The sequence below is a fragment of the Branchiostoma lanceolatum genome, chromosome 10 (assembly GCF_035083965.1).
Source record: "Branchiostoma lanceolatum isolate klBraLanc5 chromosome 10, klBraLanc5.hap2, whole genome shotgun sequence".
Lineage (NCBI taxonomy): Eukaryota > Metazoa > Chordata > Leptocardii > Amphioxiformes > Branchiostomatidae > Branchiostoma > Branchiostoma lanceolatum.
Window position 1 is genome coordinate 4,536,846 of NC_089731.1, and position 27,486 is coordinate 4,564,331.

At 41.5% G+C, this 27,486-nt stretch overlaps 1 protein-coding gene and 2 long non-coding RNA genes across 3 annotated transcripts; all 3 read left to right on the top strand.

The window, feature by feature from the left end:
* The first annotated feature begins 1,593 nt into the window (after positions 1-1,593).
* Positions 1,594-8,360, top strand: LOC136443876 (uncharacterized). Its single transcript, XM_066441248.1, has 11 exons — positions 1,594-1,615; positions 1,720-1,860; positions 2,879-3,058; positions 3,653-3,704; positions 4,171-4,240; positions 4,346-4,476; positions 4,835-4,872; positions 5,460-5,561; positions 5,873-6,256; positions 6,540-6,617; positions 8,167-8,360. Exons 1-11 carry the CDS (start codon positions 1,594-1,596, stop codon positions 8,358-8,360), a joined length of 1,392 nt encoding a protein of 463 aa, XP_066297345.1.
* An 835-nt stretch (positions 8,361-9,195) lies between these two features.
* On the top strand, positions 9,196-11,140 carry LOC136443581 (uncharacterized). Its single transcript, XR_010757175.1, has 2 exons — positions 9,196-10,337; positions 10,852-11,140. It is a non-coding gene; the product is annotated as an uncharacterized lncRNA (long non-coding RNA).
* A 2,014-nt stretch (positions 11,141-13,154) lies between these two features.
* Positions 13,155-27,454, top strand: LOC136443507 (uncharacterized). The gene is made up of 4 exons (XR_010757160.1): positions 13,155-13,350; positions 14,578-17,945; positions 20,299-22,996; positions 26,266-27,454. It is a non-coding gene; the product is annotated as an uncharacterized lncRNA (long non-coding RNA).
* Positions 27,455-27,486: the final 32 nt, after the last annotated feature.

Consider the following 27,486-nt stretch of genomic DNA (forward strand, 5'->3'; position numbering starts at 1 on the left):
AACCGTCAAGCGAAATAGCTTCAGAATCGACAGTGCTGCCAAGCCACGTTTCCGTGATAGCAATTATGTCAAGCTTAAACTTAACTGCCAAGGAAGACAGTTCATCCATCTTTGAACCGGCAACAATACTGTTTACATTTGCATGAAAAACATTTAAGGATTTGATTGAGTTAACCCTGGCAGGGCCTGGATTAGGATGAATATCCCCAGCTAGTAAAATGGATACAAATACAATAGAGACTAGCACAATTAAGAGGATTATGTCGAAATGTAAGATCACATTACACTTGCGTTGAAGTCTAATGGTAAGATTAGCAGAGAACATACCTATGACTGCCCTATATTGGACTAAATCTATAGACATGTTTCCATGTTCCCCTTCAGCAATTTAGTTTTGAATTTGTATGGTTGACTTGGAGTACCTGTATGTAAACATCGCTTTGCTACTAAGACATTGAAAGAAGTATAAACAACAAATAAGGTGACAAAAGTAAATGCAAACATAGTGTCACCATAATGAAAACATAACAAGAAATAATAACAAAACATAATGGTACAGAACATATTCCGAATGCGTGGGAGGCACAGAAGGCTCGTCATCTGCACCGCGAGGATAATTAATATAATCAGGCGAGTCAGAGCCATTAACAACATTAGGTTTGCCTTTAATCATGTTGTATACAAGGAATAAACACAGCAGGTCAAGGACAAGAAAGGAAATAACTTGTAAGTATACCTGAATAAAAGAAAACGATCGTCTATGGTCCTTTGATATCGATCAGTCATTTGACAAGTCCTCAAACTGGCGAACGTCATCATCCGAGACAAACCGGCGAATCTCAGGGGTGCCGCCATCACGGGTGACCTTGGCGAAGATCTTGCCGTCCTTGCTCCACACGTTGCTCACTTGAGGTAGTCTCTTCACACTGTTGAACAGCTCCAGATTTCGTTTCGTCAGATTTTCCCGGATGACGAAAGGCTTGTCCATGGCGTTCCTCTTTCCCTTGAGCTGCTTCTTCGCCATGTAGACTTGACTGCGTTTGGCATAGTTTGAAAACTTCACAATAATCGGCCGCGCTCCCTCCATTGATCTGCCCATCCGGTGAGCTATGTCGATGTCCGAAGGCTTCATGTCGATGTCCAGGTGTTTCTTGCTGAAAGCTATGAAAGTCTCAGCACAGTTCTCTCTGTCACCCTCCGCCAAGGGGGGAGGGGGACCCCAAATGCCAACAGACAGTGCTTTCTGCTGTATTTTTCGTTTCTGTCGGCATGTTCCTCTACTTTAGCCAGACGGGCATTCAGGTTGATGATTTCCTTGTCCTTCTCGTCGACGGCACGCTTCAATTCGGACAGCTCGGTGTTTAGAGATAGTTTGAATCCATCGAGCTCAGCTTTCATCTCAGATTTAATGGCGTCGATAATGTCGCGTTTGACAGCGTCGAGGAATGCCACCTTCATTTTCTCGAAACTTGCTTCTAGTTGGGAGTCCACAAGTTCAGAGATTCGTCTTATCTCACGGGTAGATGTAGTGGTCGACATGACGGGGTTGTAAAAGGCTCAGAGTAAAGAGAGTGTTCAAATTTTCACGGTGCGATGCGGAGCTCTCACGTCATACGTACACCTCCGGACGCCATCTTGGAATAATCGCCGTGTGTGTTCCTAATTGTGTGTTCCTAATTGGAATAGCATAATGCATATATACTACACGTTGTTGCACAGGGAACGCAACTACAACAACACCAGCACCTGTGGTTGCTGCGACCACAACGGCTGCTTCGAACGGCAGTGCAGAACCGATTTTTGATTTCGGTTCTGGAGAGGTGATTCTGGACGATCGTGCGGGGGGTAGCGGTGATGGAGGTAAGAGGCTAGTCATGTGACGACATTTTGCTGTGTCCGCCGCCATTCTATCATCCCTATTTGCATTTCTGTTAACTGTAGCTCCGGTGTTTTCGGACTCTTCTACCCTGGGAGCCCAGACTGGGACCGGGTCGCTGGCGATTTCCTTCGGCGGCCCAAGAACAGTCAGCCCGCCCGATCTTAATCAACGCTCCGGGGAGTTGTAGCCCGGGGGAGTGGACCACGTCAACTCTCGGGCTAGAACTCCCCCGGTGCGCTAATTACTGTGTCGGTGGGCTTGGAGCTCTGGGCCGCCGAAGGAATTGGCTAGAAGGAACCGGCTAAAAGGAACCGGCTAAAACTAGTAGTAAAAGGCCCGATAAACAGTCTGGTTCCCATGGTAGGACTCTTCTGCCACTCTCAAATATCCACTTCTAGCTATTTGTAGTTCGAAGGAAAGAGGTATACACGGATATCGTAAACCTTGCCGATATTACATAAGATGCTGTGTAAATACGCCGATCACTATATGCAAATAAGAACCACAACATGGCAGATATATATTTTTCGTTGCTGAAACACAATCTTGAAAGATATAACAAAATCTCTAATCTAATACAACGATGAAAGTCTTGCTCAGATTTCGATTGAGTTAACATTCTTTTAATACTAGCAATGTGATCTGCACTCTTCATCATTTACAGGTTTGCGTAGCAAAAACTTTGTTGGATCCGTTGGCTTGTATGGGGGCCGCCATCTTGAATTGTGATGTCACACGGTCGCCATGTTGTTTCAATTGGAATGTGATCATCATGGGGCGTTACAGACTCGTTTGCTTTTATTTCTTTATTCATTTTTTTTTAGATATCAAAGTAGGATTACTATTAACAGGTATAGATAAAGCTTCCAATTATGGAGACTGCGGCGTCGAAGCAAACTGTAGTATGAGAACCCCAAATATATACCATGTGCAGTTTAAAGCGACAGGCTAATCTGAGTATTGTGCTATTCATATATGTATGCATTGTCGATATTGCAGTGACAACAACGACACAGGCTCACAGCTTACCTGTGACAACAACAGTGGCCAACAACTCCACGTCACAAGCTAACAGCACAGATGCAACTCTAACCACGCCCCCTTTGACTACCACAGCTCCGACAACCGCCCAACCGTTAGCGACAACCACCCAACCTTTAGCTACCACAGAAGCAGCAAGTATGGAAATCGTATTTGCTCTTTATTGCTTTAAACTTTTAATTCGTCTCATTAATGCAGTTAATTGCAATGTTATTAATCTTTTGGCCAATAGGAAAGCGCTAATGCCTTAAGCCCCCCTCTCACTAGACCCGCGGCACGCTGGCGGCGTCGCTTGACTTTATAATGGGAATATCAAAACGCACAAGTATGACAAAAAATATAACAAAACAGACAAAGCTTTAAAACATTCCTTTTTTGTCGATGAAATTCGTTGAGTGCTTTGTCAATTCGATCGGCAGCAGGGACGCCGCCAGCGTGCCACGGGTCCAGTGAGAGGGGGCTTAAGGTTTTAGATATTACTTATTGTACTAATGCACCTTTTTGTTTAAAGAATTGGAGGGACTAAACCTTGGACATGAAAAAATGTCAACGTCGCATTTACAATAGATGCATGGTAATACTGAGGTACATGGATGTATGACAATAGTGTAAATGTGTAACACGAGTTAGTAAGTATAGAATAGAGTATCTTGGCGGACACGAAAGTTTTGCCTTGTACATTCTTGGTTGAACGGTCAAAGTTCACTTGCTCAATGCAATCTTCCATTTCAGTAGCCGCAAAATGTTCCGATGACTCGGGAAATTTCAGAGGCGACACCTTCATGTAAGTTTGTTTTTTTCTATTCAATAATAACAGTGGCAAAGGCAAAGTGCTGCTACACTCAAGTTATGCACCTTATTTTGCCAGCACCACTTAACAAATCTACAACAAACTTATAAATATAAATATATGTATCTTATGTAATATGACATACTCAAAACAGAGACGTTGTTGAGATGGAAATGTTTTTCACTTTTTTTCATTTCCCAAGTATATATACCTTAAGTCACGTTCATTTCTTTGTTTCCCTGTTATGGATCTTTTACAGACATTAGTGCCGTCGGCGTGGCGTAACGGATTTGGTTGCCGGTGTGCCAACATCTAGCACATTGGCCACTGAGAACCGTTAATTTCTTTTACAGACATTGGTTGATGTTGTACTCGTGATAATGATGCCTAAAACAAACATCCCTTACCGGAGGTCCCATTTACGAGCAAAAGTGTGAGACATTATTTCCCTCCTTTACAGCATCAGTTGCGCCGCCGGGTGCTCTACAGACGGCTATTCAGCTGTCTGGGGTACAGGCATCTACACAAGCGTGAGTACTTTATGTTTATATTTTGGATGACACCCTATTCAAATTACGAATCTAATGAGAGACTTTTCCATTTGGAACTCTAACAATGATGTCATTCTGTGACAGGATTCCCGCGTTTGCGTTGCTGCTATCCACGACGGTAGAATAACGGACGCCGGTGGACGGGTGACTGTCTATATGTGGCCTGGACAGGACTCGTACCAGGGATCCGCGCAGAACGGAATCGAAACGGACAAGTAAGGGCGCGGTCACATACGTCGTGCGAGCATCGTGCGAGCATCTGTAGGTTTGGCCCCCCCCAGCGGCTTTTTTGGAACTGCAGGAGCCGGTTCGTTTCAAACCTTGAAAGGGAATATCTCAAGAAGGGGTTGACGGATAGTCATGACCTTTGGTATGTAGATAGCTTGAGTAATGATTAACAAGATTATATATATGATAATTATGAAAATCAGTAGCTAATTTACATAATCAATGAAAGTTTATCAAAGGACTTGGTTCCATCTTACCGGTGATGTACATGTAGAAATTGATAAACTAGTGTTCCACAAAGCCTCTGTCTTAACCTTAACGTGTCGTCTTTTTGCTATTTTTCAGTTATGGAGATTGGACAAGTTCCTTTTCATTTACACCAGGTAACTTGTCTGGTTTACTGCTCAGAACTACAGATACTAACTACAGATAAAATGAAGCAACGAAGCAACCTAAGCGTTGTTTCATGGACACCTCGGCGTACTTGCACTTGTTCGGCCACAAATATAATGATCATTCACTTTAACAAACTGTAACAAAGATGGCATTTTAATGAAAGCCTTAAGATGACATCATACCCTGGATTATGAAAGTAGGATCTCTCAAAATGATCTATATATAATTGTATTCATTATTTACTCTGCTTGTTTTGTCTTTCTTGTCGCATCTGTGTTCTCTGAAACTTTAGAATATTATACATCAAGGGCGTGGCAAATTAGTTTTATCAAAGAGAATATGCCTCTTAATTTGATTTCCAAGCAGGTCTATCGGTGTTAAAAAAAGTATAAAAAGGGCAAAAAAAATAAAGCTAGACAATAAAACTGCTTTTGCCATTTGGATACTGTCTTTGCCACCGATAGACCTGCTTGGAGATTATCTTGACGAACCGTAACGGTAATAGCATGCAAGCGTAAGCTACATCACTATATACGTTTTGGTAATTATGGTTGTTATCAATAAATACATGTAGAATGCACATTGTTCGTCCTTACAGATACTACAACAACCCTACCTGTCACCACTACAACGGCGCTAATGACGACAACACCTGTCCCAACTACATGGGCAGAAAGTATGACAGGTTTGCTACCTCAATTTACATGTAGAAAATTGACGTACTGGTGCAATGGGGTGAGTTCGACCCCGGCCGAGTCATATTGAATATTTCTTTTTTACATGGACCATTTTGTTCTCATTCCTTAGCCCTCAGTATTTGGGAAAGCATTTGCTTCAACACACACCACTACAAGTGGACTAGCCCACCGTTTTAGTGATAGCAAAAAGTGTACCACCCGTTGCAGGAAGGATTTTAACCTTTTATATCGCCCAATGATATCGCCCCTATTGTCATACATGTAGTATTTTCATGTGTACCGTCCTTAGATACTACAACAACCCCGCCTGTCACAACTACAACCCCGCCTGTCATAACTACAACCCCACCTGTCACAACGACAACCCCGCCTGTCGCAACTACAACCCCGCCTGTTACAACTACAACCCAGCCTGTCACAACTACAACCCTGCCTGTCATAACTGCAACCCCGCCTGTCACAACCACAACCCCGCCTGTCACAACTACAGCCCCGCCTGTCACAACTACAACCCTGCCTGTCACAACTACGTATACAACCCCGCCTGTCACAACTACGTATACAACCCCGCCTGTCACAACTACAACCCTGCCTGTCACAACTACAGCCCCGCCTGTCACAACTACAACCCAGCCTGTCACAACTACATTGTTGTCGACTACATGGGCAGAAGGTATGACAGGTTTGCTACCTCAATTCAAAACAACAACCAAGCAGGTTTGTTTGTCTGAACCTTTGTTTATTCATGAGAAGCTCAAATCGGCATATACATGCTGGTCGCTTTTTATTGAGGTCATGAGGGAAGAGGGAAGGGTCAGATAGAATATAACACAGATACAGATTACATCATTTAAGTCCTAATAACTCTATCAACATATATCATTACATATAGTGTAGGTTTATTTGACTTCTTGCATGACCTTTGCCCTTCGTTGTTAAATTGTTCGTCCATACAGATACTACAACAACCCTGCTTGTCACAACGACAACGGCGCCACCTACGAAAGCACCACTGCCGACGACATCGGCAGAAGGTATGCCAAGTTTGCTAACTTAAGTAAAATGTAGTAAGGCCTCAGAAAAAAACAATAACAACCAAGCAGGCATAACTTCCTTTCCTGGCATAGAGAACCTTAGCCCATGTTGAAATCAACGATCAGCGCTCCCAAAACATTGAGGACGCCACTCCGGAAGTTTGACAATGAGTAACATATTTACTTAATTTTTACCCAGCGTGTTTAACCCCGAGACTACAAATACACACTATTCTTTTCTAACACAAGTAATTTAGAAAACAGCAGCTATATTTGTGCATTTCGCAAGTAGTTTTCCATCTAGAACATTTACTTGTCTTAGAGTTGCCGTAGATTATGATAGTATTATACTAAACAGTGAGTCATTTTTTATACAGAGACGGTGTGGGGGTACTAGCCTAACAATCGCAATATCTGCACGTGATTAGAAGAAACATTAGAAATCTATCAAAAAGCTAACTTGCATGAGCATTGCATGTACACTATGTTTTACTTGTCTTAGAGATGGCGTAGATTATACTAAACAGTGAGTCATTTTTTTATGCAGAGACGGTGTGGGGGTACTGACCTAACAATCGCAATATCTGCACGTGATTAAAAGAAACGTTAGAGACCTATCTAAAGGCTAACTTGCATGAGCATTGCATGTACAATATTGCTTCACTTGTCTTACAGAATGCCCGAGGGGCCTTTTTCAATGTAACCTTGGTCGATGTATATCGTTTAACTGGCAGTGTGATGGCTATAACGATTGTGGCGATGGCGATTTCAGTGACGAGACCGACTGCAGTAAGACACGCCTGATTGCCAGCCAGCGCTTTTCCTGCTTACTTGCTTATGATGTGTGTGTGTGCTTTTCGAATTGCCGTGACCCCAAATGAGTCTAATCTTATTTTCCCTAATTTCTAATCTCCCTTTCTCTTTTGTTGTCCGTTTTAAAATTTCTCTTGCACTATATGCTGTGAGTGATGACTGGTCCAAGATTCAACCGATTGCTCAATGAATTTTACAGACTACCATCGTTTTGTGTGAACTGTGATGTCCATTCAATCACACTTAAACAAATTACATCATGTTTCATGTTGGAAATCATGGTCACACGGATCCAATTATGGTCGCTGAACGGTCTCTTAGTGATTGCTGTTGAGTGCAGAGAAAGAGGGTCTAGTTATGCCTGATTTGATTATTTTATTGTCGTCCATTTTTTTCACCCTGCTTGGCTGTCTAGACTTCCGGGCTTGATGCTTTTGGCTGTCGCTTAATCATCAAAACGTGGCCATGCCAGCAACCGGAAAACTCATCTTGCCACTTTTGCAATATCAGAGTGTCTAACAAGTCTTTGTAACATGCAATATAGAGTCTAACTGTCAAAATTCGGCAAGGGTATTGCAACCAGTCGTCACCATCCAAAAAGTCAATGTCTTTCTTTAGAATATATCTATCGCAAACGCACACTACCTTACTCTAACAAATGTAATTAAAAAAGACAGCAGCTATATTTGTGCATTTCGCAAGTAGTTTTCCAACTACACAAATTTACTTGTTACAGCAACAACAACAGAAGCTCACACCTTCCAAGGTACATCAACAGTGGCCAACAACTCCCCTTCACAAGTTTTGACTACAATATTCCCGACAACCTCTCAACCTTTAGCAAGTACAGCTCATGCAGGTATGGAAACCCCGTCGCTCTTTATCAGTGTTTTGGACATAAACTTTAAGTTTAACACATTCATAAGGTGAATCAGTATTTTTTTAAATTATAGTATCATTACTACCACCGGAATATATGAAAAGCCAAGGTGTTGGTTCTAATGTTTTTGACATCTCTTTTTTTACTCAAAGATTAGATAACATCTGAATAGAATTATAGCTTTTTCGTACTGTACAGAAAGTATGGAATGAAATGTCATGTTAACAGTGTATTTCAATTAACTCACTTATAAAGAAACACCTTGCTGATTTAATTCATTTTGGTGTACAAAGACGCACAGGCAGGACTACTCAACTAGCCGAAGGCTTCATGGCATTACAAAGAGCTAGCCCTGGTGACCAATATACAATGGACAATATAGATTGTTCAAAGCACATACAAACGGCGTTTACAAAGCACATGGGTCGGCGTAGGTATTACATGTTTCTCTTGGACGTTGATGATACAAAACAAAGAGTCATTGTTTGTACAGAGACGGTATGGGGTACTAAGATAGCAATCGCAACATCTGATAGTATCAATAAGCTAATTGGCATGAGCACGGCATGAATAAGCATGTACAACATTGCTTTACTTATCTTACAGAATGTCCGAGGGGCCTTTTTCAATGTAACAGTGGCAAATGTATATCGTTTAACTGGCAGTGCGATGGTAACAACGATTGTGGCGATGGCGATTTGAGTGACGAGACAGACTGCAGTAAGACACGCCTGATTGCCAGCCAGCGCTTTTCCTGCTAACTTGCTTATTCATGATGTGTGTGTGTGTGCTTCTAGACTTGCCGCGACCCCAAATATGTTGTCTGTTTGCTAATCTTCTTTTTGGGTGTCCGTTTTAACATAACTGTCATTCTCTTTTATTAACGGCTGTGACCAACACATGATAAAAGATTTAACCAATTGCTCAACGACTTGTACAGATTACAATAGTTTTGTGTGCACTGCAATGTTCTTTAAATTACATTTTAAAAATCAAAACATGTTTCAATTTTGAAATCAAAAACATGCAATATAAAGTAACATGCAATATTGAGTCTAACTGTCAGTCTTACTCTAAGAATGTTGCAAGGGTATTGCAAATAATCCAGACAATTTTGGTCGCTGTACGCTCGCTTAGCGACCTCTGTTGAGTACAATGAGGGTCTGACTATGACTGATTATGACTGATTTTGGGGTCTTTCATTCACCATGCTTCTCTGTAGATCATAAAGTTTCATGCTTTTGGTCGTTGCTTGATATAAAAAACGTGTCCAGCAACCTGCATAACTCATATTTCTGTTTCTGCAATGCCAGAGTGTTTAACAAGTCTTCATAACATGCAATAAAAAGTATAACTGGTTTTACTCCCAGATTTTGACAAGGGTATTGCAAATAGTCCTCACAATCCCAAACGTCTATACCTTTGTTTTTGTTTCGCCTTTCATAACTCATATTTCTGCTTCTGCAATGTCTTCGTAACATGCAATATAAAATATAACTGGTTTAACTCCGAGATTTTGACAAGGGTATTGCAAACAGTCCTCATATTCCATAACGTCAATACCTTTCCTTAGAATGTATCTTAGCTTGTCACTTATAAATTGTCGATTCTTTGTTTCACAGCTTCAGCGGCTTCCGTTACTCCACGCCCCAATGCAGCTAGTTCATGGAAAACGGCACCAGGTGGTAAAGTTATGATACATGAATGGTGTTGAGTGCGCATCGATGAATGTTTGCTGGGTGAAAGTGACTTTGAACGAAGTGTGATGTGGGAAGAATGCGTTTCTCTAACTTTTCGTGATTGGATGTTAGTCTTTTGTCTGCTACTGAAGTGAGAGGCACTCTCGCACGCACGCACATACCCACGCCCACACATGTATGCCACACACTTTCTTGTCGCAAAAATACCTGGATAGAGGAAGAAGAGGAGACCCAAGGGGAGCGTAAGCCTTGTACCGGTCCAGACGGCACAGAACTACGAGCCATGGGGTTCACGGATGCGAAGCACGCTCTTGCAGCTTTCCCAAGGTATAGTAAAGACCATTGGATATTTGGAGTTTCTTTTAACACAACCAGGAATCTCACCTGCTGACGTTTCGGTGTCTGTCTGTCTGTGAGATTCCTAGTAACGTCAGCAGGTGAGATTACCTGGTTGTGTTAAAAGAAAATCCAAATATCCTATGTTCTACTAACCTGATGAAACTATTTTCGGGAGTAAGGACCATTTTGTTAGGCCATTTTAAAGCTGGAGTGAACAGTTTGTGCAGGCACTATTCCTTACTTACTTATTTCTTTTATGCGTAATACTGGCTCAAGTATAGACGACAAAATTGACATCTCATCAATATTTTGCCATTTTTAATTACTTCTGTTAAGTTTTCTTTATCTTCGGAACTTTGCATATTGTAGTTCTTTTCTATTTTCTTTAAACGTCATACACTTACACATTCTGTGGTATTAGATACGTTTTTGTGTTGCATGTAATGTGTACGGTGTACTGAGTTTCTGACAGTTCGTCTGTTTTGCCTAAATTTTGTTGAAGATGTGGAGTTACACGAGGTTCGGGGCCAGACGTCATCCAGCACCAGAAGGACCAGGAAACACTGCACGTCATCCCGCCATGCGGAAAAACGTCTACAAATATCAAATATTTCATATATCTCATGTTTTGGTCTGACTATATATTGTGACTAAATTGCATGATTTCATTTTATTATCAATGTAAATATTTTGAACTATATCTGTTGTTTTTACCATTGACATGTACTTTCTTGCATTGTAATCATTCAGACAATGTCTTAAATCTATTAAAGCAACTTTATTTTCTGCAATATGATTATTTAGCTTCTTTCATTACGGTCATACAATATATATCTGGAGAGCTTATTCATAGCCCTTTAATTGATAACACGTTTAAAATATTTAAAAGAATTAATCCTTTGAGCTAACTATTTGAGTAAATCACGAAAGATGAGTACCAAAAATTTCTTTGGTGATAAATGGGTTTTTAGATTATACATTTTGTGTAGTATGTCATTTGAAAGGTTGACATTTTTCTTTAAACTTATACCTCACTTCTTATGATCACGCTTTCGTGTAACAAGCACGCACTAACAGTGATTTGGTTTCTAGGTACCCCCCCCCCCCCACACACACACACATCAAAATTCCCTTGCCAATTAACGTTAGGCGATTCATAAATCAACAACGGAGAAACGATTAATCAAAGTTTTCAAGTTTTTCGTGCTGAATATCGTTAATCAAATTTGTCGGGTTTTGTCATTAAAATATTGTCTGTACAGTATTGAACCGGCAAACTATGGAATGATACTGTTAACAGACTATAGCTATCACTTGACTTACTGCTACCATGTAAAACACAGACGCGTCTACATTTCTGAGCACCACGTAAGAGGACAACGCGTTTCAAAATGACAAAGTGCCCACGGCATACTTACGCAGTTTCACTGTTTCAGCGCCTTGTCATTGATATCTATTGATCGGTACATTCCTTTCCGTTATCAGAATCTAATACTTCTGTTGAAGGTCATCTAAACAAGTTACCACTTTCATCTCATGTTTTTAAAAGGCTTCTTGGTGGTCTTATCCCGTTATGGGTTGCATGAACGCATGGTCAGCCGAGCAGAAATTTGGCTCCAGGGCGGAAAAACCCGAGCTCCTTTTGAAGCGGAACAGGTTGTTCGAGATTCTTCGGCAACGCTCGGATCGCCCTGAGTTTCAGACGATAGTCTAAGCTTGTAGCTATGAAAAATTCAGAATGATGCAGCATGATTCTCCAAGTAATATCTATATCAATATCTAACGATATGTAGCGTCTTTATAATGTTCATGAAGTTGATAATGTACTGCATCATGAAGTTAGCAGACCAAGAAATTCAGCCTAATGACTATAACCAGCTGTTTTAGAGAAATAAAAATAAGTAAAAAACATGGTGTCCAAATGGCCCTTATAGCAAACTACAAAGAGCTTAGTAATAAGCAAATCTCCAAGCAGGGAATGAAATGAACTCTGGTGGTCTTATCCCGGTGTGGGTTGCATGAACGCATGGTCAGCCGAGCAGAAATTTGTCTCCGGGGCGGAAAAACCCGAGCTCCTTTGGAAATGGAACAGGTTGTTCGGGATTGTTCGGCAACGCTCGGCACGCCCTGGGTTCCAGAAGATAGTCTAAGCTTGTAGCTATGAATAATTAATAAAGATGCAACATTACTCTCCAAGTAATATCTATATCAATATCTTAATTAAATCTTAATATCTAATACTATAGGACAATCTTATGCAGCCGTGTACTTGTTATGCTGAAACATCCTTTTCATAATTACCTACCGCCTCTTTACGTCGTGATTTATGGATTCATCTCCCTAGGCCCTCTGTAGCACCTTGTTTTAACACTTTTAGAGAAATAACTACAATGATGAAACATGGTGTCAAAATGGAACTCAACAACGAGCTTACGAAAATGCTCAAAACAGAGAATGAGATGAACTCTGAAGATCGTTACCTTTATCTAATTTACTCACAGAAGGGGTCGTCCTTTAACCAGCCGTCCCTTTAACATCTGCTTGGAGAATAAGCAATTAATACCCATTGACCCTTTGACACCGGAGCAGACACATGTCATCCCTTCACCTGTGGTACATTTGTACCCAATCACTTTGCTTCAGTTCGCCGCATTTTTAAAAAGTAGTATCAATGTTTTCTATGTGATGTATTCGATATCTTTTTAATCGGTTGTAGATAACCAACGCACAAGAAATAATTTGTTCACTTTTATAAGTTTTTAGAATGAGAATGTGTACCAGAAGGCTGATTGATTATGACAAGACAACTATTCGGAGTGAAGGACGGATTCTCGAGATAAATGGTGAACCGGTTTATCCACACTCTTCCTCGCCGGGGGGACCAATCAGCTGCCGCCCCGATTCGGACGTGTTACGTGTTCATACAGGTGTAGACAACACCCTGGTGCATGGTGTATAAGTGCGAAAACCAGCACTGCGCACAACTGAATCAAGTTTTCAGGTAAGAAATGTCTACTTTTAAGAACTCTTTACTTGTTGTCTGTAGTCTAATTGCATTTGAAGGCTTACAGAACAATCCATGCCTTCTACGTGTTAAAACAAATTGACATGATTGACACCCTTTTCATTCAAGCTCGACATGGCATATGATATATTTCATGACTGTAGGTTTGTACAATTCTAGGAGTGAATCGTTTACGGTTCAGGTTTGGGCTACTCAAAACCTTTCATATACCACCCGGAACAACAGTATACGTATATCTCTAAATATAAACTAGAGATATATCATCATCGTGGATTACCCCAGGTAGGTGGGCCGAGTTGACTGGGCCGAGTTGGTAATGGTCCGAGTCTTCCGACATTCCCCCATATAAGCCCATTATTAGGGGCAACGTAGGGCGTGGGGGGTAGAGGTCCCGGGATAGGATGGGCAGGCCTCCAGTCTGGCAGGGAACGACTCAACGGTGGGAACAGGGGGAATCGTGCGGGGGAAACATTACTCTAGTATTTGTATGTATCTGTCCTATCGTTTAGAGTTTAGAATTTGAAGTGGTAGCTCCCCCGGGTGCGCCCCTGGGCTGTTTTAAGTAGACCGTCAGTTTGTATATTAATACAGACAAATTTATCTTTTTCTAATGAGTACAAACCATTGATCATAAACCATACCTCCTCTTACATTTTTACTATTACGAATTCGAAGAAACGAGAAGAAGTCAAATCTATGTAGTTTATAAACACATGAATACGTACATGTATGTGGTTGACCTGTGATTAGCCCATTGGGGCAAAAATTTACAATAAAGGTATTCATTAATTATAGTTCTTGTAGCAATATGACAATGTATGTATAGATGTATCTGCTTTCTATTCTTTTGCTGTAACCTATTACCCAGTGGGTATATGTGTACAATAAATTCATCCATTTATTAATATTGTACAAAAGCTTGTAAAAGTGGTGAGGCGGACGTTCCTCCACTTCTCGGAAAGAAGGGACCACTGCAGGTCGTAGAGTATTTGTTTCACGCTGCTAGTCCGCCGGTATTCATTCAGAGTCACTCGGGTGGCCTGCACTGGACCCTTTATTGGTATACGGGTCTTTGACGATGGCACTATATTCCAAGTGTCCACCCATCCTTTTTTGCAGATATGCTGTATGTTTTGATTCGATAAGTGCTCGGGAGGTAACTGGAAGATTTTTTGTATATTAATAGTCTCAATTTTCTTACAGGGAAGACAGGGAATACCATTTCCCACCTGCCGTGCTGTAACGTGACATCAGAGAGGTTGTAGCTTTCCGAGGGAGGAAATAAAAACGTTGCAGCTTACCGAGAGATGGCATCAGCGTGGTTGCAGCTTTCCGAGGAAGAGGGCATCAGCAATGTTGCAGCTTCCTGAAAGAGGAAATCAGCGAGGCTGTAGGTTCCCGATGGAGGACATTAAAATGTTGCAGGTTACTCGAAAGAAGACATCAGCGAACGTGTAGCTTTCCAGGGGAGGGAATTAAAAGAAAACGTTGCAACTTACTGAGAGATTAGCCTGACCAAAGACCTAATCGCGTTCCTAGCGGCCGGCCCAACTCGGGAAGAAGATCATTCACCTCTGCCAGCGAGAGATATTGTAAACACAGGCTACTGAGAGAGGGCGTCAGCGAGGTTGTAGCTTCCTGAGAGAGTGTGTGGAAGAGACACACAGAGAGATAGAGAGAGACACAGAGAGACAGAGATAAGGAGAGAGAGAGAGAAAGAGAGAGAGAGAGAGAGAGAGAGAGAGGGAGAGAGGGAGAGACAGATAGAGAGTATCAGCGAAGTTATCGGAACCTTCGAGAGGACAATCGAGGTTCTCTTTCTTCAGGGCTGACTAGAGCCAAAAATAACAGACGGAAACGGACACGATAACACGACGCACAGTCATACAAAACTCTTGAGCATTACATTTTAGAGAATGGCATATTGAAGAAATTAATCGTACAGTGCACGTGCTAAGGGTTTCATCCTGTTGATAGGGATGAAATTTTAAATGAAACATCATAAATGTCATGATATTGATACTTTTTGAGGCGCAGACGATTAATGATATTGATGATACGTGTGGGTAGCATATATTCTTATAGTTATATTGTCAAAGTTACAATCAAAAGGAACCACAGAGGTGAGAACCAGGCAAAATGACATTTTCGGACAACACCAATGAAGGCGAAAACGTTAACGGTGCAAGGACAGATGTACCATCCTCGTTGAAGGTGGCAAAGGGCATCTTGCTAAGCCTTATGTCAGCCATTTGTTTCGCTTTCTCCGGTGAATTCACAGCGTTGGCACACAAGGGCGGCATCCCGAGTTTCCAAATAATCTTCCTTAAACGACTTACAGAGATGTCTATAGTTGTCCCTATTGTGGCATTCAGTCGGCAAAGATTAACAGGTGAAAACAGACATCAGAACATTATACTGGTCATATTTGTGATCGTCGCAAATGTTGCAAACGTTTTGAACCATCTGTCGTTTACGTTCCCAGATCCTGGTATCGCCTTTGGCATCATTAAAGGTTCGATGCCTGTGTTTGTAGCCTGTATCGCATTTCTGTGCTTAAGGGAGCAGTTATTTATTGTTGACTTTTGTGCAATTCTCATTAGCCTAACAGGAGTTGTTTTAGTGGCGGTTGGAATGACGCATATAGCTACAATGTCCACCAAGCCACTTGTCTTGTCAATTGTAATTCCACTGCTTTCTTCCTTCGTCTCAGCACCTGACATGGTTATCATGCGGTATCTCACGGGTACACTAGGGATGCCCATATTTACAGCTTTACTGTATCAGGATTTGGTTGGGGCAGTAGCCTTACTTGTCATAACCTATGCGGCAGAGACTCCAGTCTGGACTATGTCGTTGCGTACAGCGTTATACGTGGTAGGTCTCGGGGTGACCAAGAGTCTTGGGAACATTGTGCTCTTTGAATCCTTGAAAGTGATAAAGGCATACGTCTCAACAGCAGTGGGAATATTTGTCATCCCTATCACTATCCTGCTAGACTACTTTTTTTTGCAGACGGTACCAAATTCCCTCCAAATTGCGGGTGTTGTCCTTGTAATGGTAGCAGTATTGATAACTAGCGTGTACACATGGTTGATCTATCGTCGAAAGGAGCTGCAAAGGACACTTCTCGAAACACTCTTGTTTCATCCTGACGAGAGATAGGGGTATTTGAGGCGGTTCAAGCCAGAGGTATTTGTTATGAAGAACTTTATTGCACGACAATTGTACATGGTACAAGGTATGGCAAGAATTCGTTAATATAACACAAAGTGGAAGTATAGAATAAGACTTAACATCATAATTACTAATACAATACAATAAGGGCTAGCATACGTTTTCGATACTATATTATAATCATTGATTTAATCATTGGTTTCAGTATTTTTTCTAATATGAAAGCAGTCGTTCAGATATTTACCTATGTTCACATTGTGGGGATTGTTGCATTTAGATATGTACTCAAAACGGTCTGTAGCATCGAGACTCTTAATATGTACTCACTTTGTTTAGCAAGAAGAAACTAAGTTACATTTGAACTCCAACCGGCCACCGAGTAATGTGATGTTATTTGTACAGGTTGCTATATACTGTTCTATAAGAATAGGTGAGGGGGTGGACTTAGGTAGTCTAACAGCGCAATATGATGATGTTGATGATATTTCTGTTTTATTGTGAACATGTGTTTAATCAATATGTCTCTTTGCACAGTTTTTATTTATTGTCATTGATTTCGATATTGACAATGGGCTACTAGAGAAATTGTTTGACGGTACAATGGTGAATGCATTAAGCTGTTGATACAGAATTGTACCAATACTTTACAGATATTGATCGATGTTTACCTATATGTCATTCATCGATACGTAGCTACGTTGGCAACTGGTACGAACGCACATGCTAAAAATGATTGCTAGGGATACCACATAAATCGTTTGTTGCACTTTGTCCTATTATTTACAACAATAAAATATGTATATACAAATGAGAAATGTAAGTTGTATGATTTTCCTCCATGCGAAGTGTACTATATACAAAAAATTTCATGGTGTGAAGGCAACTGCACTGGGTGAATATATTTTACCAGGTAATAGATATTATCGTTTCCTTTCTTATGACATCTCAGTTTGTTCTCATGTGTAAGAAAAACCCTGTTCCGCTCACCTGGTTCATTGGTGCCCCACAACTAGTCCTATGACTAGTCTATGTTTTGGATTGTACTTTTTTAGTGTCATTAATGTTTTCTCTCTGATAACTTGGATATTTGTCACCAAGTCGATTGTTGATCAACTCACAACAAAGTATCCTGTTTCATGCAATTATAAAGTTCTTATAATGATTTTTGTGTGCCAGAAGGTGGGCTGGTTATGACCAGACAATTAGTTAGAATCGGAGATTCCTGCACACATGTCGGACCGGTTTATCCACATTCGTCCTCGACAAACCAGCTGTCGCCTCGTTCTCCTGATGGTAGCGAAGGCGTGTCCATACCAATGCAGACAATATCCTGGTACAGGCGCTAGGTGTATTTCCTTACGAAACGGCCATGCAAGCAGCACTGTGTACAACTGGTAAGAACCGTATCCTTATACAGATCTGGTTGTTTTCAGTATTTGATAACATGTAAAGGTCTACAAGAAAGCCAATGCCTGCTGTATGTTTTGAAAATATAACATCCAAGTAGATGATGCATGCTCGGTAAAGCAGAGACCTGATATGAAAACAAGAACATGTCTGTGATATCTGTAGCATGGACAGTCGAGACAAGTTTCCGATAAAGGCGTCTTCATTATTATGTGATCTTTGTCTTTAGGTACCCATCGTGGAGTATTCCTGTAAGTTACTTTACCTTCGTTGTGATTGGAATGGAAAAATGACGTGTTGCTGTGTCTCATACGCCAAAAATGTTCAACATTTTATCCAGTGGCTTGAGTAACCATTTTTGGCGTATCTTACTACCTGGATGTCTAACCTTCATCAATTCAGTGTCTTATGTTTGCGGCTAAAATAATTTCACTGTTACAATTAATAGTGATGATAAGTAATTTAGCCTCAATAGTAGGCTCTTTGGGGTCTTTTTGGCGCTTATAATACACTTCTTGATGGCAACTTCTTTTTCTAATGGGTTGTTTGTGCAGCCATTAGGCTCGTAGAAATGGTTACGGCTGGCTGCACAAACAACCCAGTACAAAAATAAGTCATCAGCAAGAAGTGTTTGATCGCCCCAAAAGGTAGCCTGGAGTCCAGCCTTATCAGCTTTCCGAACGGAATTTAAAGCTGATAAGGCTGGACTCCAGGCTACTAAAAGGCTCATAGAGCCTGCCATGGAGGCTAGGGTAATCGCGGTATCATGATCTCGCGGTGGTGGGGTTACTGAAAAAACACAAAAATAAGATCCAAAGAGACCATTTCAAGGGTTACAGCGTTGTTTCGTAACTTCCACATACCGGTGTCACGACAAACAATGTCCACCCGCCAGACAATTCCCTATACACTGCTAATTAGGCAAATCAGAGGTACGTCACACTCGTGGTGCATGGTAATTTGCAAGCAGAAGTCTGAGGGGATTTTGGAAGAAGGGATAGCTCTGTGGAGACTGACCCAACCCTAAACATATAACGTCCTTATCCTGACCGTATGGTGGGAACGCACTACCACCATACGTGAGGCGAATGTTCAGCCTCCGAAGGGATGAAGTAGCACGGCACACCAGGTCGACCACAACAGACTACCTCATCACCCCAAAACCTAACCTAGAGGCATATAGGAGAAGTCTGGCCTACTCTGGCTCAGTTGCATGGAATAAAACACAACCACACATTAGGGCGGCTTCGTCCATCCATGTCTTCAAATACCTATTGGATCATACATAATTAGCCCTTGAGTGCAAATATGGACTGGATAACGGATTAATGACTTAATTATGTACTATGATGTATTCATGTATTCATTTATCTAATTATTCATTCAACTATTTATTTTGATGTATTTTCCATGATTGTATTGATATCGGTTACGTTAAGTTTACGTTAAGTTTATTTTTGTACCGTGACTCCTGCCCCTCCGTTTCACTTCGACCTTGTCGAAAAGCGGCCATATTATGGCCGAACAAGCATTCGAAGTAAAATAAAGGCTTTGACTTGACTTGACTTGATTTCCAACACAACTTGGGCTCAGTACAGCATCTGGCATTTATTTGGCAAAGACCACAAAAAAGGTATATTCTGTTCTGGTTAGGGCTATAGACTCGCTTGCAGATGGTATCCTCTCCAGGATATAATTGGTATTTTTTTTTTGTATTTTCATGAATACGGGGAGACCAGTTTTGAATGTTGGACATCTGATATAATTTTTCTTCTTGTTTTGCGTCAATTACAGGAAAGATAATTGATTAACAGCTCCCAAATACATGTAGCCAGGGGAGATGCAATGGAGGAGGGGGGTTGTCATTACAACATTTTGTGCCAAATTCAGGAAGGCTGTCTGCGTGTACTTCGGGGTTGGGAAGGAATAGCTATTGAAATCGACGTATAAAACCCTCGCACTGCTAATTTTCAACTAACGTGAGCAATTTAGTGTCACCTTTGTACAATGAAGGGATTATTTTATAATCTAGGGGATACATTTTCAAGATTTGTCCATATCAAATTTCCTGAAATGAGTATTTTCTCGTGTCCTTTACAGGCGATTTTTTCATAAGCCACATCCATCGACGTTACAACGACTTTATCTATGATATGTATACACCCTGACATGACAGACGTCCATCATTGCATACCGGATTCTATAGTCTGATTGTACAGTCTGATTGACTGGTGAAGGAAAGAGTGCGATTGTAGATAAGGCTGTATGTTATGACTTGATGAAAGATCGTGATCAGGAGCTAAACAATTTGTTTATTACGTTTTCCATACTAGTATAAAGAAGAGAAGGAGCATCACCACCCGCCTGCTGTGCTGTAACGGAAAGAACACACAGAGAAGGAGAGAGCATTACATCTTCAGTTTACTGATAGACGACATCAGCGCGGTTGCAGCTTCCTGACGAGGGAAGGCATCAGCGAAGCTGTGCGTTTCTGAAAGAGGGCATCAACCACGTTGCAGCAGTCTTCGAGAATGTCATCGGCAGGTCAAGTTCTCATCAGGAGTGACCAGAGCTAGAGAAAACAGATGGAAACGGACAGAATAACTGAAGACAACAGTCGTCATTGACCTACAAAACTCTTGAACATTTAGAGAAATAGATAATTGAAGATAGAGATCGTACAGGGCTACAGGTTCCAGCCTATATAGGAATGCAATTTCACATGTAATATCACGGATACAGGAGTTTAATTGTATTCAATTTGATACTACGTGAAAGTAACATCTACTGTTACAGAAAAAATCACTCCGGTGCTTTGATAAATTTTCAATCAATCATAAGGAAGCACGAGTGCGAGAACCAGGCAAAATGGCATTTTCGGACAACACTAACGAATGTGAAAATGATGCAAGGACAAAGGTAATGACTTCGTTGAAGGCAGCAAAAGGCATTTTACTGAGCCTCATATCAGCCATTTGTTTCGCTTTCTCCGGTGAATTCACAGCATTGGCAAGCAAGGATGGCATCCCGAGTTTCCAAATAATCTTCCTTAAACGATTCATCGAGCTTTGTACAGTTGTCCCTATTGTAGCGTTCAGTCGGCCAAGATTAACAGGTGAAAACAGACATCAGAACATTATACTACTCGTCTTTGTGATTGTCTCAAATGTTGGAAACGCCGTGGTACATCTATCTTTTACCTACACTGTTCCTGGCATCGCCTTTGGCATCATAAAAGGTTCGGTGCCTTTCTTCGTAGCCTGTATCGGATTTCTGTTCTTAAAGGAACATGTCTCTCTTTTTGAAGGTAGTGCAATTCTCATTAGTGTAACAGGAGTTGTTTTAGTGGCGGTTGGTATGACGCATATAGCTGCAATACCCACCAAGCTACTAATGTTGTCCATTGGTTTTCCACTGTTTGCTGCGTTCCCCTTGGCTCTTGACACTGTTATCATTCGGTACCTGACAGGTAAACTAGGGGTGCCCATGTTCACATCTTTGCTGTATCAAGATTTTATTGGGGCAGTAGCCTTACTTGGTATAACCTACGCGGCAGAGACTCCAGTCTGGACAATGTCGTTGCGAACAGCGTTATACGTGGTAGGACTCGGGGTGAGCAAGAGTCTTGCGAGCATATTCCTCTTTGAATCCTTGAAAGAAGTAAAGGCATACACGTCAACAGCAGTGGGAATATTTGTCATCCCCATCACTATCCTACTAGACTACTTGTTCATGCAGAAAGTACCGAATTCCCTCCAAGTTGCGGGCGTGGCCTTTGTGATGTTAGGAGTACTGTTAGTTAGCGTGTATACATGGTGGACCTCTCGTCGAGAGGAGCTGAAAAGAACATTTCTAGAAACACTCAATTTTGATCCTGACGAGAGATAGGAGAATTCTAAAGGCAAAGCTCGATGATGTGTCTTTGTTATGTACTCCAATTGTCTAACATAGCCCAGGGGAACTTATTTACATTACTAACCCAACTTCCCTGTAGGTAAGAGATTTAAAACATACTTTTGTAAAGTACGTAGGTAATGTGCTGTAATATGTACAGGTTTGAATGTTTTTTGTTCTATCTAAATAGGTGGAGATGTGGACTTGTATTGTCAAACAGTGCAACCTGATTATGATTATATTTCTGCATTACTACGAATATGTGTTTAATTAACCTATCTCTATGCACAGTTACTATTCATTGTCATCATACTGAGAACGTATTATGGTGAACAAAGTAGAAGGCAAGTACGCTCGGTAATAGACTTTACAAATGGATAGATATCATCTCCTCCTTTCTTATAATACATTTATCTCCATAATTTTTTTGTTCTCCTCCGTTCACCTGGGGTTCATTCGTGCCCCAGAGCTATGACTATACTATGTTTTCATCCGTCGTATTATTAACTTTTATTCTGATATCTCGGGGGTTTTGTCACCCAGCAGGTTGTTAATAAACAAACAGCAAATTATCGTGTTTCATGCATTTGTAAAGCTCTTTTAACAGTTTTTTTGCCAGAAGGTGACCTGGTTATGACCAGACAATTAGTTAGAACCGGAGACTCTTGCACACATGTTGGACCGGTTTATCCAATTCGTCCTCGACCAACCAGCTGTAGCCTCGTACCCTCGACGGTAGTGTAATAATCACGAGGGCGTTTCTATGCCAATGCAGATCACATCTTGGTATGTCAGTGCGGAACGGCCATGCTAACACTATACACCCCACTAAAGCTGAACTGTATGGAACATTACCATCCGTATCATCAACCATACGAGAGAGAAGGGTACGGTTTACAGGGCATAGCTACAGAAACAAAGAAGAGCTTGTAAGCGAACTCCTGCTCTGGACACCAAATCGTGGGCACTCCCGTGTCGGGCGACCCCGACGGACCTACATAGACCAACTTGCTGGGGACTGTGTAGGGGCGAGCTCGTAAGAACTAGACCAACTAATGGCGGACAGTGACGCTTGGAGGGAGAGAGCAGCCTTAGTTGGGCAAGCCGCCCGATATGATGATGATGAACAGCATTCGCACAATTGGTAAGATCTAGAACCGTCTCCTTATACAAATCTGGTTGTTTTCAGTATTTGATTAAATATCAAAGGAAACCCAGGCAATATCAGGGTCCGAAAAATCGGATTTTGAAAGTCGTCATTTCTATACAATGATTAGTTCAAACAACACTATCACAATGTATGGCAACGTCCATGATGCAAAAAGATGACGTTGTTGTGAAGTGAGAACTCACTGAAAATCATGGCCGGAGTTTTTGTAGGCTCATGAAACAAAGGGGATCATCGTACGGCACGATTTTGACCGGTTTTTGAAATCCTAAAAGTATGAAGTTATTACGCAGATGTGCTAAACAATTTTAGTAAATGTCACCACCATAAAGATTTCAGCATTTTTTTTTAATTTCCATTTTTTGGCCCAAATATTGCTTTTGTTGCCTTTAAGGTCTACAATAAATTCAATGCCTGTTGTATGTGTGAAAATGTAACGTCCAAGTTGATGATAAATGCCTAGTTGGATAGCAAACAAGATACATATTGTTTGTTTTGTTTTGTTTGTTTATTTATTTAACCAGGAATACAGTATCGCCTGGCGGCGTTTTTCAACGATTCCTGGGGGGTTCAACCCCTTACATAATAGTACATAGCAACAATAAAAATCCAAATAATAACAAATAATACAGGAATTAACTTAAAAATATAGCTATTCATCAAACAGAAATCCTGAGTTAGATAACAACTGAAGTAACGATAACGTAATAGGCTAGAAATATTTAGCCAAAACATAATGATGAAGAATCAAAACAATGACCCAAACTCAAATATAAATAAACAAGAAGTGAATTTGCATATCAATGGGTAAATCATAAGAAAACTCATGTCAAAAATGTGGGTCACTACAAAACGTCAAACATAACATAGAGAAAAGAAAGGTCGACTAGAAAGGAGTTTGTATACATATATCAATGTTTAGCATATATATTTCATTAGGCTTCAAATCATTTTTCCGCATCTCCTATGGCTTATTGTGCTTTTAGTTTACCCACATTTATGTTTGTTTGCCCTTTGATGTTAAGCTTCCAAGCTTTTAAATGTATAATGTTTCTATCAGAATTTCTATATGCCCAAAATAAAGATCGAATGATTAAATGATTCATTGCCTCTACATGCCGACAAGAAATTAAATGTCTGCTGCATGTTTAAACACGTCTCATCAATAACAATAGAATCCACTTGGCATTTATACCCGACCCGGTATTTCGCTTTAGAAGATAGTTTGGGATAAGATATCAGGCCTGTTAGCTAGGTTTGTAGAATAGAATGCAGGCACACCGCATGTAACCACCGCACTTAGCATGTGTGGAATTACATGCCGAATCGAAGTAGATGATACGCCGCGATTCGGTTAAGAAGTAGAGCCCGAGTAAGAAACACGAACAGATCTGTGATCTCTGAAGCATTACCTGTGGCACGACAAATAATTGCCACCTGCCAGATGATTCCCCAGGCACTGCTTTTTCAGTTAACCTGAGAGGAGAGAATCACGTAGCCTCCGTTGCAGGTCTCCCCAGGGCGATTTTTATTTGGGGGGGGGGGGGGGGGCGGTGCCGCGTATCTGCTTGAGCCCTCGTATCTGCTAGGGATCTCGTGACCGCTGTGGCCCTGTGTCCGCCGTCAGGGAGCTTGCAGGCTTGTACTAGCCAGAAGTGTCGCCTAGCAGATGTGTCGTCATATGAAGACACTTCTGGATATCCAAAATGCGCTCCTTCTGGTGCAGCAATGTGCGCTGATTGGTGCAATGGTGCAGTCAATCATGGTGATTGACAGGACCACCATTCACTCCAAGGTTTCCATATTTGGTTCGCATTCCTGCATATCCATGATCCGTGTTCGTGCCCCCCCCCCCCCCAAAAAAATACAAAATCGCCGTGGGGCGGCCTGCAACCTCTCCGACGGCGGACACAGGGTCACGGCAAACTACGAAAGCCACGCTCTCCTTTGTCAACACTCAGTTCCAGTGATGAAAGTGGCTGACTTGTCCCCGGGCACTGGTATTAATCCAGTGTGGAAGGCGCGGCTTTTGTACATCAGCACTCGGCTCCAGTGCTGCCGGCGGTTTCAGCACTGGGTGACCAGTGCTGAATGGTATATGACATGACCCACCGCCGCTCCGTCGCGCTTTCAGCACTGGTAACCAATTGCTGAGCTCAACTCAGCACTGGACAACGAGTGCTCAAACAAGTTTCATTACTGGAATCCCGCAGTACTAAAAGAGCTTAAGCACTGGAACACAGCCATTCAGCACTGGAAAACGAGTGCTGAACTTTCTTCAGCACTGAAAAACGATCGAGTGCTGAACTTTCCTCAGCACTGGAAAACCAGTGCTGAGGCCTATTCGCCCGTTGATTCAGCACTGGAATACCAGTGCAGAAAGCGACTGGCTTTCGTAGACTTGCCAGGGTCACAGCGGTGACGAGATCCCTAGCAGATACGGGGCTCAAGCAGATACGCGGCGCCCCCCCCCCCCCCCCCCCAAAAAAAATCGCCGTGGGGAGGCCTGCAACGGAAGCTAAAAATAACATGAGATTCATGGGGCGGTACTTTCCGAGCAGAAGTCTGAGCGAATTTTTGAAGAAGGGAGATAGACTAACCCTAAACCAAGCCTTAACATATCTAACCCTAGCACTGACACCACTTATCGTAGGCAGTACCGCATCTGGTAGTTATTTGGTAAAGGAAGTATTTGGTGCTACGCCAAAGAACTTTACAAATTAATTTAGTCATTGTCGGTTGTTTTGGACTGTAGACTTACTTGTAGATGGTCCCAATACTCCGCGTTAAGTACAACGCGCGGTCCTTAGTCTAGGATGCAATATCTATTTTGTATACTGAAAAGAGAATAGAACATTCTTCAATCAGTGAAATATCTTAAAGGTAACAAACACGTACCTCCAAATTGTCCACTGTACGTCTTGTTCACGGAGTGACCTAGTCTCGTGAGAACACGAGACTAGGACGAGACTTGCGTAGATCTTCCGGCCTCCCCTGATACAGTGGACATCGAAAATTCGGAGGTACGTGTTTGTTACCTTTAATTCTTCAATCAGTGACTTAAGTCACCGATTGAAGAATATTTTAGTAACTGCGATTATACGTGACTGATGATTCTCTTCAACGAGAATAGAACATGCTTGACTGTTAGGCAACTGGTATAAGTTTTGGTTGTTGTTTGCTTTAATCACAGGGTCGATCAATATTGTTTAGAGACATTAATGATGTTCATTTTCCTCATACAGAAGACAGCGAACACTACCTCGCTCCTGATATGCTGAAAGTTAAAGACAATCAGTAAATGAGACAGCATTATATCTGCAACACAGGATCAATCAACGAGGCTGTAGATGTGCAAGAGAGAACATCAGCGAGGTTGAAGCTACCAGAAAGAGAACATCAACTAGGGTGTAGATTTTTGAAAGAGAACATTAACTAGGGTGCAGCTTTTTGAAAGAGAACATCAGCGAGGTTGTAGCTACCTGAAAGAACATCAACTAAGGTGTTGAATTTTGAAAGAGAACATCAGCGAGGTTGTGGATTCCTGGGAGAGGTCTTCAGCGATGTTGTAGCAGCCTCCTAGAGGTCTGGGGTCAAGACAGCCAGAGACAACAGACGGAAACTCAGAGTCCTTTGCACGTGCGGTCACGTCAAAACTCACAAATAGCAAACTGAAGAACAAAATCGTTCGAGGTAACAGGTTCCGGCTCATGACTAGGAATGTAATTTGCGATGCTACATCACACGAGGGCTATTGAAGCCGGAGAGAGTTAGTGGCATTGGCATTACGTAAAACACCTATTGTTGTAGACTAGACGCTGTTTTGATACTGTTTTGCAAAATAACGTTATACAGCAAGCAGTTACAAGGAAGCACATAGGCAAGAACATGGGAAATCACGTTTTCAGTTTTTAGATGTAACATCAAACGGCTGCAATTGAACCTGCGGACGGTTAATGACTTTACAAACGTGTAACATCTATCATTATAGACAAAACACTGTTGTGATACTGTATATATATCAACAAAAGTTTTAATCGCAAGGAAGCACAGAGGCAAAAAACAAAAAAATGACATTTTCGGACAACACTGATGAAGGCAAAATTGGTGCAAGAACAGAGACAATGTCTTCATTGAAGGCGGCAAAGGGCATTTCCCTACTCCTGATGTCAGCCACGTTTGCTTCATTCTATGCACAGTTCATAGCATTGGCAAACAAGGATGGCATACCGAGTTTCCAAATTCTCTTCGTAATGCGATTGACAGAGTTTCTATCTGTTGTACCTATAATTATCTTTTATCGCCTGCCATTGACGGGTGAAAACCGACACCAGAATATCATGTTTGTCCTTTATGTGATCCTTACAAATGCCGCTACGATTACGCATTTTCTGTCCTTTACTTTTACAGTTCCTGGCATCGCCTTTGGCATCATTCAAGGTTCCATGCCTTTTTTTGTTGCCTGT